Below are 17,302 nucleotides of genomic sequence, written 5' to 3'. Positions count from 1 at the left end.
GGGAAGGAGAGAAAGAGGTGGGGAAGCAAACAGCAGAGTGTATTTCTGCCCCCCTCTGGAGCCCCAGAACCTCGGCTGCTGGAGCAAGGATGGCAGCTGCCCCAGGAGCCCACCCCGATTCTGGGCAGGACACAGCCAGTGTTTGTGAGGTTCCTCGCTCGGATGGTCTCCTTCCCTTCGGGCCCGGTGAGAAGGAGGCTCAGAAGTGTCCTCTGATGTGAGGAGAGGCCATGGCTGCTGCGCTAGTCTCCCGCAGAGGTGACCTCAGGTGGGCTCCCAGCAGGGCTGCGAGATGGTCAGCGGGTGCAGAGAGGGACCCTGCCAAACTGGAGGCTGGTGGCTGTGTGGCTTTGACAAAATCTGTGTTTGCTGCTGCTGCCTGGGCCTGCCAGGCCTTTCTCAGTCAGGCTCCTCCGCTAACATGACCTGAGTAAAAAGCATTATGACAATGACAGTCACCAGCCCCTTCCCACCCCAGATTCGCTCCGTCCTCCCCTCCTGCCAAGAGGAGTTTGTGCAGAGTTGAATGCCCTCAAAAGGCAACCTCTGGCCTCCCCTGAAGCTGTCATTGTCATTAGCCCGGGCATTTCCTTCAAGGAAGACCTGGCTTAGACACTGCCTGGCTTTGTTCATGAGACTGTTTTTATTCAGGTCTTTTTTTTAAATCCTGGTGAGATCACAGAAGGGGGGGAAGCAGCAGGTGAGCAGCTTTGAAAACCCAAAGCAGCTTTGATGCCTTCCTTCTATGAGCGCACGCAAAGGCAGCAACCCTCTGGCTTGTCTGCTGCCAAAATAGCTGCCTGGGAGAGAACTGGCTTCAGAAGTTGTAGTACAAACAGGCAGAGAGAGCCAGAGCCCACTGCTCAGGATGCTGGGTTTGCTCTGAGGAATTGAGAGCAGAATGCAGCCTGTGGACTTTGGGCTTGTCACACACAGAACTTGTCTTGATTTCATGGGACTGGTTTCCAGATCAGTGTAGCTGAATTCTTGCCAGCCCTTGTGTGAATACTGAAGAGCATTACTATGAGGCACTTTCAAGCCTGCTGTGGGGCCTGGCACTGATCTCACTGGATCCATTTGGAAACCTCTTTGGTTAAACTGGCACATCAAGACAAACCGTAGGACATCAGAGAGTAACAGCCTGAACAAGGTTCTTGGCCTTGAATTGTATATCTGGGCTCTTTTTTCAAACACAGTGGCTTCTAGGCACTGATCTAGAGCACTCACCATGCCGGATGTGAGTACGCCCTCCCTGTGGAGTTCTTGCTCTACAGTCTGCATAGTGCTTGGCAAGTTGCCTGCCTTGATGGGGACTGAGCACCTAAAAATCCCTTTGAGGGCTGTGGGAGACCGAGTGCTCAGCACCCCTGCCAACCAGAGCCTTGTGCATGAATAAAATGGCAAGCAGTGTAAGGGACAGGAGCAGCAGGGGGCTGGAATTACTAATGAGAACAAGGAGATGGCTTCAAAGGAAGATTTGAAGGAGAAAGGAGGTAGTTGCCAGGGGCAGCCTAGGAGACTCAGAGGAGAGAGCCTGTCAGGCTGGAGAAAGACAAGAGACCTGGGAGGAGCACAGCTAATGGGAGCTGAGCAAAAGGAAATGAGTGTTTGGAGGGGAAGATGAGAGATGGCTTTGTGGAGGGGCATGAGGATCTCCCAGTGAAGAGGCAGGACAGGGAGCTGATAGGGAGCAGGGGGAAGAAGAGGCCTTTGGCAACGTTATTGTGGGCAGGCTGGGGAAAGAGACAGGGAGACTGGGCAGGAGAAGGTTGCACTTGTGGGCAGTGACTGGGAGGAGAGTGGAGACTGGGGCACATGGATGAGGTGGAGTGATGGGCTACCAAGAGAAAAGCTGCGTGGCTGCCTGGCCCTGGGACTGCAAGGTGGGGAGGTGGGAAGGGTGCTGGACCTGGCAGAGCATTTGTGCCTGTGTTTGGCAGTTCCTGGTGCTCCCACCAATTGTCCATGCCCCTGTGCTTTGAGAGGCTCTTGGATCCACCAGCCATGTCCCCTTGCAGAGTGAATGGACACCCTTCCTGGAGGGAGACATGCCTCTGAATCATGAACATGGTCCAAGTGGCTGAGCCCTTGCTCCCTGAGAGGCACAGTAGCTATGTGTGGCCTTGTGTCACCTCATGTTGCAGCCAGCCTGGGCAAGGCCTTTGTGTTCTGCAGAGATGCCTAGGGATGATAGGGGCCATTGATCCCTCTCAGAGGGCCCTAGAAAACTGATGTGATATTGTCCAAAGTAAGGAAACCTCACCCTGAAACACAAACCAATCTCTCCGGAAACACATGGCCATGCATGCTCTGGGTTCTGACTCCCCACCTATTCTTTCTGTTCTCCTGGCTAGCACTGCCTGCTCTCCAGAGCCACTACCGCTAGGAAGGAGAGTGGGTACTTTCTTGCCAAGAACGTGGTAACCATAACCAGCCTCCCCTACTGAGGGCCCCTAAGGTGCCTACATGGCTGGGCAGGCCTGCCTCGCTGCTGCTTGTCAGAGCGAGTGGGCAAAAGCATTAGACTGCGGCTGATGTCAAGCTTTCCAAACCATGAGGCAGCTGCCAACATCATTAGATGACCTTAAAAACTGAGAGACTTAAAAAAAATAAATCCCAGTCGCTTTGCATTCTTACTTCAGCACCTTCAAGGGACCCTTGGGTTCATTTTCAAGCTTTTCTCTGCAACCTTGAGGCCTAGAAACTGCCTTTTTTCCTTCACATGAAAGCAGAGATTCTGCCATAATCATAGGACTCCAGGAGCCTGGGGCTTTAAGGAAGTGATCCAATGTTGCAAGGCTGATACAAGTGTGACATGTCTTGACAGTGCATCCAATACACTTGCCCAAAGCCTCTGTACTCAGCTCACCTCTTGTCATAAGTGTTTTGTTCAGGCCTGGGGCACACAGCTTATCCAGGTTACAGCTCAGCCCCTGGTCTCTCTACCTGACCATTACAGCATCCACTTCCCTTGCCATAAAAGGCTGAAGCTGTTTCTTTTCTTCCTCTCCAGACCCATCCTGTCTCCTGGGCCCCCTGGAAAGTCTTCCCGCATCAGGTTGATGTAACATCTCTTTTGGGGTTTTTTTTTTTGTCCCTTTATGGCTCCATCTGTGATCCCTGCTCCAGCTGTCCTGTCCTTCTGCAGTCACTTGCTTAATATTCTCCTCAGTGACCCTGCTAACCGTTCCCTTTGACCACCAAGGTGTCTTCACAGCCTCTATTTTCTGTGCAGAAATAGGCTCCTTTGCCTATTTTTTCCCTTTAGACCCTGTTTGCCAATGTGAAGATGCTTCTTTTCCCCTCTGCCATCTTGGGCCCCTCCAGTGGTGGGGCTGCCAAATTTGTGTCCTGTAACTCCGTCTCCACTTGGAACAGCCCTTCTGCTCCTCTGCACTGCCCCTGCACTGCATGCTGGTGGGATGCCCTGGCAGCACAGTGCTCTGGCTAGGCTGGCTGGTGAAGTGACCTGGGGGGACCTATTGAAGGCTGCTCCACCAGCCAGGTTACCTCCCTGTATCAGGCAGTATCGCAACAATGAAAAGGAAGAAATGGTCATGATACAAGGAGTAAGTCCAGCGGGACGGAGGTGCATAGCTTCCCTGGGCCGTCTCAGTGTCACGCTGAGCTGTCCATACCATTGTTGCATCAATCTGAGAGCAGAATTGGGCTCATGGCATCCTCAAAATATTTGTACAGGAAACAGTGAAGCCTGTGCTCGTGTGTGCATGTTTCATGAAGCATTGCTGCCCTCTGCTGGGTATTTGCTCAGGGCCCTGTACCATCCCTTGGCTCCTTGCATTGTTTGCTAAGCGTTGCTGCTCTGTGAACAACGTGGCACTTGCATGATGTTGTGGCCATTCATCCTGTCATGGAACGATGGGGTTCCTGCCATGTTGTGCAATGCTGCTGACAAAGTGCACCTGGCAGCGGCCCGCTCTGACTTCAGAGTCTGGGAATTGCCATGCTGGCTAAAAGCCCACCTCCCAGGATCCTAACTCTGTCCATACGTCACCCCACCAAGTCCCAGGACCTTCTTGTCTACCTCCCCAAGCCCTGGCAAATAATTCATCTACTATCTGCCAGACAAGGAAAGGGGGGGGGGGGGGGGGACCCAGGTGACTGTAGGGTGGTGTTTCTTTCCCTTGTCTGTGCACATTTCTGGATATTTTCACTAGGCAGCATCCACAGACTGCTTAGATATGTTTGAGGGGCAGTGGGTGCTAGCTGGTGTTCTCTGCCCCATGTCCCTACCTGGAACACTTGTTCTTATCCTTTGACCTGTTCCTATCTTTTCATCCTTTGTCCCAAGTATTCAATTGTTATGTATGTTGTCAGTGGCCTCCCTCTAACCACTGAAGGAGGCTTGTGATTACCTGCATAACAAACAGGCCAGTCTCCAGCCACAGGCAGCACCAGGTATCAGAAGAAGGTATGAGAAACCCTGCAGTACCCAAATATAGGGCAGTCTGTCCCCCCAGAGAATCTCCTTCTGTAGGGCACCCCCAAGCAAGAGATATCATCTCCCTTTTAAACTTTATTTCAGTGTTAATTCTGGGAACCTCTGGGTATCTTTTCTGTCCATGAAAACATCCAGCTGCTCTCTGACTCCTGATACGATGGTGGTTTTGCCACAACGAGTTCTGCAGTCCAATGTTGCACCACACAAAGAAAACTTTCCTTTTATCACCTTGGAATATACTGCCTTTCAGTGCTATCTGCTGTCCTTGTTCTTTTGTTATCAGGCTGGGGACAGAGATGGTCCTGATCTGTCTCCTCTGAAGATTGTTGTAGGCAAGGCAGGTTGCTATTTTAAGGCTCGGTGTTCAGGTGTGTATAGCTTTGCCAGATTTTAGCCATTTGGGCTGTAATTTTCTTTGTTAAGCATCTACTTCATGCTGATATTTTTCCCCAGCTGTATTCATGAACGAGGCTGGGGGAAAATACATTATTTGGACCATATGACAACATTCTGGCAACCTGTTCTGGAGCCTTCACAGCACCAGGTTGGAGCAGGTACTTCAACTTTCGAATGGAGTGGTCTCCATATCAGGGATGTCTCTCTTCCCATCCCCATGCAGATCCATCCATGGTCAAGTTATAAGCCTATGAAAAATCACCATGGTCAGTAGACTTACTTAGGCTACACAACCAAATTCCCTGAAGAGACTGTCTACAACAGCCATGCTTCAGCTGGGCACTAAGCAGGTCTTTTCCTTTCTTTGCAGCCATGGGCTGTGCTGTGTCTGGTCACAGGACTTGAGAGCAAGCAGTTCATTTGTCTTGTAATCTCAGAGTTTCCTGACTGGGCCTAGGCAATGCACAGGAACAAGCTGCAAATAAGAGATGAGCTTTGGGGTGCGGGGGATGTTAAGAGTAGGTTTGGAGAGAGAAACAGGGACTGGAGCCTGGGGTGGGGGGGAATGGGACTTGGCATTTTTTGGGGAGACCAGAACTGGTCAGACTGGAAATGGGAGCAGCAGGAAGTCTGAGCTGAGGAGCTGGTAGGGGCTGAATGGACAGTCAGACTGGGTGTTGGTGTGGTGATGGAAATGGGAGGAGGTAGGGGCATGACTGAGATGAGGAGCTGGGGACTGTCTGGGCAGAGAGAGAAACTGAGATCCAGTGAATGAGAAAATAGGGAAGAAGGTGATAGGAGAGAGATCTCGTGAAACGCTGGTGTACAGGGGAGAACTGGGACCAGCCAGGGAGAGAGGCTGGCACATGACCCAGAGGCCTTTGTGGGAATGCTGAAGTTAGATAAAGAGCCTTCAGCAGAGGTGGAGACAATGGACAGGAGTGGGGAGCAACTGGAAGTGGGTCAGGGGAGAGGCAGCTCCGATACAGATGCAGGAGGGCTCAGGTGGGCAAGGAGACTGGGAAGTACTCTGCATGAAGATGGGTCCTGGGAGCAAGGGGGAGAGTGGGAATCAGGAAAGGGAAGACTAGGATATGCAAGGGAAGGAGACTGAGACTGCAGTGAGAGGGGCCTGGCTGGATGAGAATGGGTTGGGATTGAAAAGGTTAGGGGTGGGACTGGGACAGTGACATAATTGGAAATGGTGGTCAGGCTTTGGGGACACAGACAGCTGAACCACTTGAGTGCACTTCCCCTGAATCCTAAAAGGGCACCAAGATTCCTGAGTCACACCAGTCCTCTGCTGCCAGCAAGTTTCTGGCAAAGTGTCTCATCCCTCTCTAGCTGTGGTTTACTTGGAGGAGCTCAGCTAGGAGATCTGTGTGTGCTGGATCTTCAGATTCCAGCCCCTGTGCCAGTATGACATGTGTCACATGGAGTCATGTGCTGGAGTTTCTTTCCACTTTGCTTTTTGAAGTCTTGGAAATGACACACACAAGCTTATGAACATCATTAAATTGAGCACTCCAAAGGTGGGCCATGCCAGAAGGATGGTTGCCTGTGCAATTCTTATTTAGCCTATTTGGATTTGTGCATTATTGTATGGCCTTTAATTGCCTGCCTCTGTCAGTGCATGAGGTGAACCTGTCCTGGGGGTGAGTCAGTGGGGTTTGCAGTGCTGGCTGTTATTTTCAGGACTCCTGGCTCACTGGTTGCAGGAGGGGGAAGGCAAATAAAGCAGGGGTGTAGGAAAGGATGGTTTGATGCTTAAGCCAGTTGAATGCTGCCCACGGAACTGGATTCATCTTGCCACTGCCCAAGCTGCTGTGTGATACTAAGTTGCAGAAACCTGAGTTTATCAGGTGCTCCCTAACTGCATGGTCCTGTTTGTCCCCAAATGCTGACGTGCATAGAAGAACTGAGGATACTGTTCCTGCTCTGTCTCTGCATCTCAGTTTCTCATGGGGAGGACAAGAGGCTCTCACAAGGGGCCCCAAAAATACAAGTTATTGCATGCAAAGCATCTGCAACTACAAGGCTGAGTGCCATGGAAAAGCATTGGGGCAGAGGAACAATTCTTTCCCTCAGCACGGTTTGAATGATGGGCTGTGAGGGAAGAGCGAAGCCAAACTGTTACTCTAAATTTTAACTGGGGTTGAGAATGAGACTGACCAGTGAGACTATTCCAGTCACAACTCAAAAATTTTATGGATACACAATAACAAAGACTTGTATTAATGAAGACCGTGCTTAATACAGTAGCCTTGGATTCAAGTGGAAAAGAGGTCCACTGGCCAGCTTCTCTGTTTCCCTGGGGACATTTGCTGATTTGGTTCCTCTTTTTTTTTGCTGAGCTGTGGAGAAGTCTGAAGTTGCATAGCTGCGTATACACTTAATGCAGAGTTTTTCTGCATTTGACTATGCTTTAGGGCTAGGCCAATCCTTTTCCACTTTATGTCCATGCACCTTTTCAATCACTGCCTACAGCACATGCTTAACCTACGTCATTGCTGCATAGGTCAAGGTTAGGCCTGGCTGGGGTGGTTGTGACTGCAGCAGGGAGTAGGGTGGCCAGTCCTCTTTGAATCTATTCTAGCAGGTTTCATCATGTGATGTAACGACATTAATAACTTTTACATCTGGAAGGCACATGCACATACCTATTACATTAAAAAAAAAAAACCCACTGGCCTACTGTATAAATCAGATTCAACATTTAGTCATTTATTGTAATGAATGCCCTATCATTTATCTCCTGGGTGGCTCTCAGTAACCTCCTGGAGATTTATATCTAATTCCTGGAGATTCCAGGGCAATCCTGGAGGGTTGGCAACCCTGGGGGGGGTAACTGCACTGTCCTTACTACCTCCTTGCCCAGAGGCTGCTCCAACCTGGCCCCAGCTCCCAGCCAAGATGTGCTAGCTCGGAGCGGGGGGAGAGCGCTGCAGGCGGGACACCAGTTCTGAGCCCCGAAGACTCTACAGGGGCCTCGGCGCATGCGCCCTCCTGCCAGACCCCCCCCATCCACAGGAGCCATGTGCGCATGCGCCCTATCCGCATCCGACCTGGCCCAGCAGAGGGCGCGCGGGCCTAAGCCGGGTGCGGGCGCGGGGGCGGGGCTGCGCGGTGACGTTGGGGTGACGCGTTGGGGGCGGGCGTGTTGACATCGGCGGCGCGGGCAGGCCCCGGCCCGGCTGCTGCCGCCGCAGCCATCGCCATGTACCGCGCGCTGTACGGTTTCCGCTCGGCCGAGCCCAACTCGCTGCCGTTCGCCGCCGGCGAGACCTTCCTGCTGCTCGAGCGCAGCAACCAGCACTGGTGGCTCGTGACGCGCGCGGGCTCCGGCGAGACGGGCTACGCGCCCGCCTCCTACCTACAGCGCATCCAGGTCGGGGGCAAAGGGCACGCGGGGGCGGGGCTGAGGTCAGCGCGCAAAGGTCACGCGGGGGCAGGGAGCACGTGGGGGTGGCAGGGCCTCGTTTTGGGTTGGCTGGGGTTATGTGGGGGCAGGGGTCTCATGGGGTGGTGGGGCCTCGTTTTGGGCTGGGCTGAGGTCAGGGGTCATGGGGGGGTGGAGCTGCATGCTGGGCTGGGGCAGGTGCGAGGCCATGGCCTGGGGAGAGGGCTGACCCTTGACTTTGGAGGTCAGGGGTCAGGCAGCTCCAGTCTCCGGGGGGGTCATGCACTTGCTCCCTGCCCGTGGGGCCGGGCGGGACTGAGGGGTAGGAGGAGAAGGGGGGAGGTGGTAGATGTTGTGGGGCCTTCTCGGCTGTTGCCTGCGTGTGGGCGGTTGGTTGGGGTTGCCCCTTCGCTGTGGTGGACATTGAACCCCTGTGCTGGAGCCGTGGCTCCGTGGATGGCCGGGGTGTCCCCGGCTCATGACAGCTCCATCTGCATTGTTGGCGGTAAGCAAGGAAGCTTGGGGGACAAGCACTAATCGCACCCGTTCTTCTCATGTTGAGAATAACACAGCGGGTGTAATAACAGGCCTGTCCCAGCGCTAAGGCCAGAAGCACCAGCTGTGACAGCAGCAACAACAATTATAGAGGGGTTGGCAGCATCTGTCATTACACCAAGTCGGAACCAACCGCTGCGCTCCTCAGAGGAGTCAGAGCGAGGAGGGCGCACTCAGCCGTCGCAACTGCAAGAATGAACCCTACCTTTATGACCGAGTTGGAAGAAAATAAAGCTTTTAGCCTGCTTGCGTGATGCGCGGCTGTGTTTCAGGGGAGAACCTAGATTCTGAAATATACACAAAACAAAGTTATGTTTTTAGGCTGCATTGAGATTATGATTCTCCCAGTGCCATGGTTTGAAATGGCATCTACCATATCAGCGGGCGGAGCCCCCTGCCCCCCTCTTCCATAAGCAGGATAGGTAACTCGTGCACAGAAGTATGCACAAATGTTGTGAGCCTCTCTGTTTGGGAGTCTCTGAGAAAGTATATGCCAGAGTTTCAACAAATGTTTTTATTCTGGCGCATGGAAGATCTCCTTCAGATGTCTCCAGTCTTCTGGTTGAATGGTCTGTTTGTAAATGGTGTGACTGAATTTCTTTCAGAACACTCGGTGTTGCAGGAAGGACACTGTCTTCTCTGGTGGTGCATCACAGTGTCAGTCTGCTGTGGCCTATTTATTAACTGTACAGGCTTCTTATTCTGACAACCTTTGTTCTCAAATAAGAACCCTGTCCTTCAAGCTTTGTGCAAGAGAACAGTCTGGCATCAGTGGGCTGACTTGCATGTAATTGCTGTAGAATGAGGGCTTAAGGTGTTTAATAACAAAAGCCCTAATTGAAAAGGGTAGGTTTTTAAAATCAAATGTGGACTTGCTCTGGATATGTGCCTGAATTTCTCTCTGCAGTCCTTTCATCTGCACCTCTGGTACTGATGTCTGCACTCTCCCTCCTTGTGGGCTTATCATTCTTGGTGGAGAAAACCTTCTCTGCTGTAGCTTTTGCCTTTAGGACCTTCCTATATTTATCTGCCTAGCTACTACTCTAGCTGAAAATGTCATTTGAAAACATCTCCCTCCTCTTCCCTTCTGTCCCTTCCAGTTCTTCCTGCAATGCATTTTCAGACCATAATTTGCAGTTGCAACACAATACAGTATTGGGGGTAAAGTAACACTTGATTAATATTAAGCATCATAACGTAGGCTTATGACAAAAAATTGACTGTAGTAAAGGATTCTGGGATTCATGTTCCTTCTCCTTTAGCTGAAATACATTTTTCTTAATCGTCCTTTAATCCTTTTAGTAGGAAATAAATCTGGGCTTTTTCTGCTTCCTCTGTTCTTGACGATAAATGCTCTGGACAGGTGATTGTGCTGATGCTACATGAGGCAGTAGAATTCATTGTGCTGGTCTGCAGTTATTACAGTGCTCAATGTGCACTGACTGCCTCGGTGCTTTCCCATCCGCTTCTCAAAGCTGGCAGGAGTCATGGTTTGCTATTCCATACAAAACCAAGTAGATCTGACTTGTGGGGGAGGTGGAAAAATTATCTGACTGAAATGTTGCTTTAAACAGTCTCTTGCAGCATCCAGATGAGCCTGCAAACAGCTGCTATCCCATTGCTGTTTAATAAGGATATTAATAATAATTAGTGACAATGTGTGGAGCAGTAATCAGTGTTGCCATGATCACTGCAAGAACAACACCACTAACGGTTAGTGATGGAGCATTTGGAGTGGCGGAAGAGAGCATGTTTTCAACAGGAGTCACTATTGCAAAAACAAGACAGCAGACTCATTACTGGTGCAGCCAGGTAAACAACGTGTCTCAACGGTCTCAGTCCAAAGAAGCTATTCTCCTTTCCTGATAAGGGTTCCCAGAAGAATCTGAAGTTACTCTTAATAAGGCAATTAAATTAATATCAAAGTGGAAACCTTTGCAGAGACCTAGTGAATTCACCCTGGTGCTGTCAACCTTAGTAAAACTTTCTTATCTTATGCAAGTCAGCTCATTTTTAATACAAGTGGGAAGTCTGTTCTTTGGCTTCTTTGCAAAGAACATGCAATCCTGTACCAGGTATTCATCTAAACTTCTCATGCTAACTGTGTTCGGCCATGAAGTCTCAAGGTGGCTGCTGTCCTCCATTTAGAAATGCTTGAATGCTAGCATCTTAAACAGCATTGCCATTAAATGAGTCAAATTAAATGTACAAGCAGGCAAACTTGCTTTGGACATATCTTCAGCCTTTGGAGGTCCAGTTGGGTACTGCTGCTCCTGTTTTAACTTCTAAAACCTAGAGGCCTTGCTGCTCCCCACAAGGTTACACTGATTTGCCACATCTGGGATCAGGAAGGGGTTTTACCTCGTGGCAAACTGGCATGGGGTTTTCGTCTTCTTCTATAGTAGGGTACACATTCCCGTTCCTTTTCTCTCTTGCATGCATTTTACTAACTACTACTTGTCTTTGAGTGTGCTCTTGTCCCTCTGCTTTATTGTGGCAATTAAAGGGCATTTTTAGTGTTTTGAGCATTGCGCCAGGTAGTTGTGTGTGAGGGTTTGTATCCAAAGGTTTTCAGAACAGGATCAGACAAGCACTTGTCTAGACTGGTTTAAACAGGGGTGATCTTGCCTCGAGCAGGGCATTGGATTAGACCTCATGAAGGCCTTTCCAGCCCTGGTTCTAAGTGAGGATGAGGTTGTTTAGCAAGGTGTAGAGGATGCAGCAGATCTGAGCTTACCCACAAGCTAATGAGACAGCATGTCACTGAAGCTCACGTACCTCCCAATTATGGACTGTTCAGTGAGGAAAAAAAAATTTCATTTTAAATTCAGGGGGGTGGAACCAGCTGGATAGGTGCGCAAGAAACATGTGAGAAAAATACAGGCTCCAGTCTTGCTTTTGCACAAGAGCAAGGAGAGAAAACATTGCTTGCTTGAATGTTGCTCTTTGGAGCTTCAGCCCTATTTGAAACTTCTGCAAATAAGGTTTCAAGCAATGGAGCTGGCAGCCCCTGAGCTCCAGCAATGTTAGCAAGCAAAACTGCAACAAACTCTGAAGCTAACAGGTGCTGCTGATGAGACAAGTGAGAATGTGTACCCAACACTGAGGCGTCCAGTACCAGCAGACAAGATAATTGCCTCCAGATATTGGCATAGCAGAGACGAATGCTGCTAATAGCTCATGCCAGGCAAAAGCTGCCATAGTGAAATGATCAGCATGGGAGTGTCATGGTTTCTGACTAGGTGGAAAGGTGCCAGTAAGTGGAAAGCTTTGGCTTTTTTGTCTCAAATGGCTGGGGTGTGGCTTTTAAGTGGTTTGTGAATGGCAGAAATGTGGAGGTTATATTGAAGCCTGAGTGTTCTGTCTGAGGCAGAGTCATTTATTGTAGCTGATGGGTCTTTTGGAGTTTTATATGAAGTAGTAAAAAATTCAGTTAAAAAAAACTTCCTTGGGAGGGGGCTATTCTGTGTTAGGAGAATGGTTGCTGAATAGAGGACAAAGCTGAGCATAGCAAATAAGAAGGGTCCTTTCATTGGGTTAAATAGCCCATATGTTATCATCATAATGGTAAGACATGTAATTACTTAATGGGGATCTGGAGTTGTTCCAAGTTCTGGTTTCCAGACTGCGAAGGTTTCGGCTATGCCGCAATAGCGCTAGAGCCCTGCTTGCTTTCCGGCAGCACGGACGATGGCAGCAACACTGGCAGCATTGTAGACAGTGAGGCCAGAAATGCATCTGTTTTGACCCACTGCAGTTTGCAAGGCTTCATTCCATTTGTTGGCAAGTGAAGCAAAGAGAAGCTGCTCCCACTCCATTTTCTTAGTAGCCCCTTCTGTAGCCCCAGGGGATGAACAGTGATACCTGGTCTAAAGGTTTCTGATCTAATGTTTAAATTAAACTCATCAGGCCACATGCAGTGTGTACCCTGGACCAGTCCTACATGTACACCAGCTCTGGACCTGGTCTTGTGCACCACATGGGCCAGTTGGTCCAGGACCTGCTGAAAGCACTTTAAGCTGGGTGATATGACTCCTGTTTCAAGTTCTTGCTTCCAGTCTTTAAAGGTTTAGGCCTTGTGGGCCAGATCTTTGCTACTCCTACCTTAGACTCCTGGCAAGCTTAAGTTTGAATCCTGGCAGGATTACCCGAGCCCTTTCTTCACTAGGAAATGAGAGGTTCTTGCAGCTTCCTGTGTGGAGTCTAAAGAGGAAATCTTAAATGGAGAGAATCTTTCTGTACAATGGTCCTTGATGCTGTGTAGCAACTGGCATTATTCCGTCTGTCCTTGGCTACAGCTCCTTTCTCCTGTCCATCATCAGCCCCCTGCCAGCATACATGACTGAAGTGTCTGAGTGGGGTGCAGCCCTCCCTACCCCAGGTATGGGTGCCTCTTGACAATTTGGTGCGTCTGGAGTGTAAAGCTCACCATGTTCTGAGCTTTGACTGTTCTGCACAGCACTGTGTCTGATTCTCCTCTCTTCTCTGCTTCACCTGCTGCCCACCCAGTGCCTCCCTGTTTATCTTCTCCTTTGAAATTAGTCTCCCAGGGTGCCCTCCTCCTTAGGGTCTTCTCTGTTCCCTCTCACTGATGGTAGCTTCTGTGTTGCTCTCCCATCTGACCCCAGGCGAAGCATGTTTAGCACTTCATTTGACCCGCACTCCTGGCTGACTTTTCCCACTCACCATAGGCCCATTGACTTTGCTTGGTCTTCACTAAACACTGTTGTCTTTTATCTCCAGTGTGGTGTTCCCCCTGCCTTCTTTCAGCATGAACTCCCTGTCTCTTGGTCTTTCTGTGACTTCCAGGCCATCAGTATTGAAAATGTCATGTCTATTGTAAGTCCAGCCCTGTCTTCCCTTTTTCCCAGTGCTAGATTGTAGGCTTGTTTCCATGCTTTTCACTTCCATTCTTGTGCTCTTCTCTAAAGTCTGGTCTGTGTCTGGCAGTCAGCTCAAGCCCAAGACTGCTAGACAGAACTGTGACTTGCCTTCCTGCTCTTTCCTTGATTGCAGTTCGTACCATTGTTCTGTGTGCTGTTTCGGTCTGGAACCTGGATCTAATCCCCACCTCTGACTTCTCACTAGGCACCCAGCTGAGCTGTCTCTGTGAAGTCACCCACTTTGTTCTCTCCAATTCAGCTTTTCCTATGCCTTGATGCAGCTAAAACTCTTGCCCCAGCTCTCATCATCTTGATGCCTGCACTGTTCTGCTCTCTGGCCGTGACAGATAGTTTTGCCTTATCCGTATCCAGAGGGGTGCTTCCAGAATGCTTCTGTAAAGACAATTTTCCTTGCTCAATATTCTGTCCCCGTCACCCTTTTTCTTCTGTCTGTCCATATGCTCTGCCCTCTGACATGGCAAACATGAGCTACTTGTTTTCACTTTCAGGGTCTTTATGACTTATTTACACTCTGCTGGTAATCTCTTATTCACTACTGAGGTGGTGACCAACTACTTTAAAATGCAATTTTGCTTTGCCTCTGTGGCTCAAGCCTTGGAGTGCCCTCGCCCCTATTCAACCCTTAAAAAAAATCCCTACAGTATTAATATTATATTATACTTTGAGGAGAGCATGACAGTCATATAAAACACTGGCCTCCTGTTGATGGATTGGGATTTATCAAAAATAAGTGGCCGATTGAAGTGGAGACATTTCTTTCTAAATTGGGAGCCATTTATTCTATTACACAGCTTTCCCAAAGTGCTAAATAAGCTGGAGGGCTATATTAAGTGAATAGAAAAGAGCATAGAAATTGCTGTAATAGCATTATCAGAAGCATTTGACACATCCTTACCTCAAATGTTACATTTAGTTTGGGTCTCCAATCTTCCAAAGGTTCAGAGAAAAGCAACAGCAGTTGGGGTAGGACAGTGATTGTGTTTGACAGAGGATTAAAAAGTTTGGGCTGCCTATTTGGAAAGGAGATAGGACCGAGGCAGCTACAAGGTTTTAGTTAAGCAGCGTCTTGGATATAAGAATAAATAAGCATGTGATGAAACCAAGAGACTATGCAACATAGCCTGTGAGTTGTCTGTGAGATTTGCTTTTGCTGTCTGGGATGGAGGCAGATGTTTTACAACAGGCCTGGTTTGTTCATATTCCCGGGAGAGGACGACATAGCTACCAGTACTTTCTACTACCAGCAAAGATGATCAGAATTCAGATTTTGTGCTGTTCCCCAGCAGAAGGGAATTCCTTGTCCTCATAATTGGCAGTATTAATGTCTGTGACAGGATTGATACTCTGCTTAGGTACCATCTTAAGACAGTGTCTGTCCCAAAAGCCCTACTCAGATTGATGAGATGACAAGTGATTGAAGAACACGTGCAGAAGGAAGGCAGAGTGACAGCAAGAGGAACATGAAATTGTAGGCATTAGAAAAATGTAGTGTTGCACAGTAGACCCCGAGCTGGGTTTGGGGCCTACTATTTTTGAGGAAGGAAGTACTGGCTACTTGCTTCCAGGGCAAGTCAGTCATTGAGGCACAAGCATTTGAGAGAATGCTCTTCTATAAAGGCTTTAAACCAGCAGTTCCCCAACTGGGTGCCACATCCTGACCAAGACCATGGGACTTATGAGTGGGATTGTGGGCCCCAGAGGCACTGTTACTTCAGACAGGCTTGGATTGTGCACTATTGCAACCTGATTAAAAGTTGGGTTATGAGCGCTCCCTGGAATTGGGTAACGGCCCAACAAGATCGAGAGCCACTGTTCTACGCGGTCACTTAGGAACTAAACCCATGGGGAAATTCCCCCTGTTTTGTCCCATGAAGCCAATATGAATTTTGCCATTGGCCTCAGTGGGTTCTGGGTTTCACCATGTGTGTATGGTGCAGTGTTCCCGTCAAATGGGCAGAGCCTCCCTTATGGCCCCCTTGCACTCGAGCATTTCAGATAAATGTATTAGTGCAATCTGTTGTTAAAATCGGGGAAATTTCTGTGGAACTCAAATAGCTTCTGGTGGCGCCAGTTTGAGATGTGACAGGCTTTTTAATGGGTGTGAGTGCCTAATCGGGACATTCACACAGGTCCTGAATAGGCACTTATGCTAAAAATAAAGATTTATTTTTGAGAATAAGCAGCTGGTAGTGATTTACAGCTGAGGCTGCACTTTTCAGCACTTACCAGAAACTGAGAGGAAAAGAGGCATTTTTCTTCAGGCTGTCAGAGCAGCAGTGATGGTATCACATCAGGGCTGCTAATGCTTGGAGAGGAAATTTTACTCTTGAAACTAAATTACTCAGTCAGGGGAATTGTAACCAGTTCTAATTACTGTAGCTAAAGACTGGATATTTTCGCCAGAAGTTCTGGGATGTTTCATAATTTAGAATGATTAGAGAAGAAAGATGCTAATGATCTTTAGCCTTTTTTTTTTTTTTTTTGAGTGCTAAGATTGGCTCTTTTCACTTGTGGCACTTTTGATTTAAAAAAAAAAAATAATTAGGCATTTTTGAATCAGATAAAACCTGCCTTTGTGCCCTTGATTCCCTTTTGTGAGCTGTATTAGTGGCCCAAAGGACATGCCTGTTACTGCTGGAAGATGAGGCATGCCTGTGATGGTTGTAACTGGGTGGGATCTGATGATCCCAGTGTGTTTGCTTGGTTCTGAGAACTGCACATTTTAACCAATTTAAGGCTCAGATGCTGCTTCCAGGTGGGCATATGGCTTCCCTTTATAGGTATAAGCACGTGCCTTGGTCCTAACTAGTGTGGTTCTGTTGTCCTCGCTGAAGTTGCTGTGATGGGGAGGAAAGAGAGAGGAATGTCAAGGTGACGAGGAAGCAAGATTCAAAGTGAAGGCTGCCTGCTGCTGCTGCTTCCTTCAGGCCTCTGGGACACTAAGTCTAGCATAGAGGATTCTGGGTGCAGGAGATGTAGTGGGTTTCTTGTGTGACTCATTTTCTCAGCCTACCTGTCATGTGTGGGTAGTGCATTCGAGGGAGTGCCTGGTAACACCCGCTTGGACTGGAACCCTGGTCTCTAATTCTCTTGGCTAATTGTCCATGAGTTCTTTAGTTTTGACTGATCAGGCCTGTGCTACTTGGACTAGGCCTTAGATACATTTCATCAAGAAACCAGCTGAAGCTACTGAATTGTGTGCAGTGTGTATTGTAGGATGCCTTCTGTTATGGCCGAGCAAATGACTGGCTGCAACAAGAAGGCAAACTTACTGTTTTCCCCCTGAGAGCATCTCTGAATTGAGCAGACCAAGGGATGTTTCCTTGGATTGTGTTCTCTTTGGTGAAGAGCAAGCATGGAAGTCCTCTCTCAGTCCATTACCCTGTTCTCGGGCACGGTCTTTACGGTTGTCTGGGATTAGTTTGTGCTTTTCGTCTGCACCCTTGTGCTGAACATGCAGGTCTCCGGGGTTCTGTTCACCACTCCACCACAGACCTGGCTGTATGACATGCTTTGAGCTACTTCTGTGTCATGTGGTGAACATCCCTTGTATGAACGGGGATGTTCCTGACCTGCCTCACAACA

General features: G+C 49.0%; 1 protein-coding gene across 6 annotated transcripts in view; it reads left to right on the top strand.

Annotated features, from left to right (window-relative positions):
* Nucleotides 1-8,008: 8,008 nt before the first annotated feature.
* Nucleotides 8,009-17,302, top strand: part of NCKIPSD (NCK interacting protein with SH3 domain) — a 91,613-nt gene continuing 82,319 nt past the window's right edge. For 2 of the 6 annotated variants that reach the window (XM_059715920.1, XM_019495412.2), the window contains exon 1: nucleotides 8,011-8,246. In XM_059715920.1, the coding sequence (XP_059571903.1) occupies nucleotides 8,076-8,246 (171 nt within the window). In that variant the 5' untranslated portion in view covers nucleotides 8,011-8,075. Of the gene's footprint in view, nucleotides 8,247-8,721; nucleotides 8,764-17,302 lie in introns of those variants that run through there. The other 4 variants (XM_019495414.2, XM_006273333.4, XM_059715922.1 and 1 more) reach the window with 3 other exon arrangements.

Source organism: Alligator mississippiensis, chromosome 12 (assembly GCF_030867095.1).
Source record: "Alligator mississippiensis isolate rAllMis1 chromosome 12, rAllMis1, whole genome shotgun sequence".
NCBI lineage: Eukaryota > Metazoa > Chordata > Crocodylia > Alligatoridae > Alligator > Alligator mississippiensis.
This window is presented reverse-complemented; position numbering and strand designations above follow the sequence as displayed.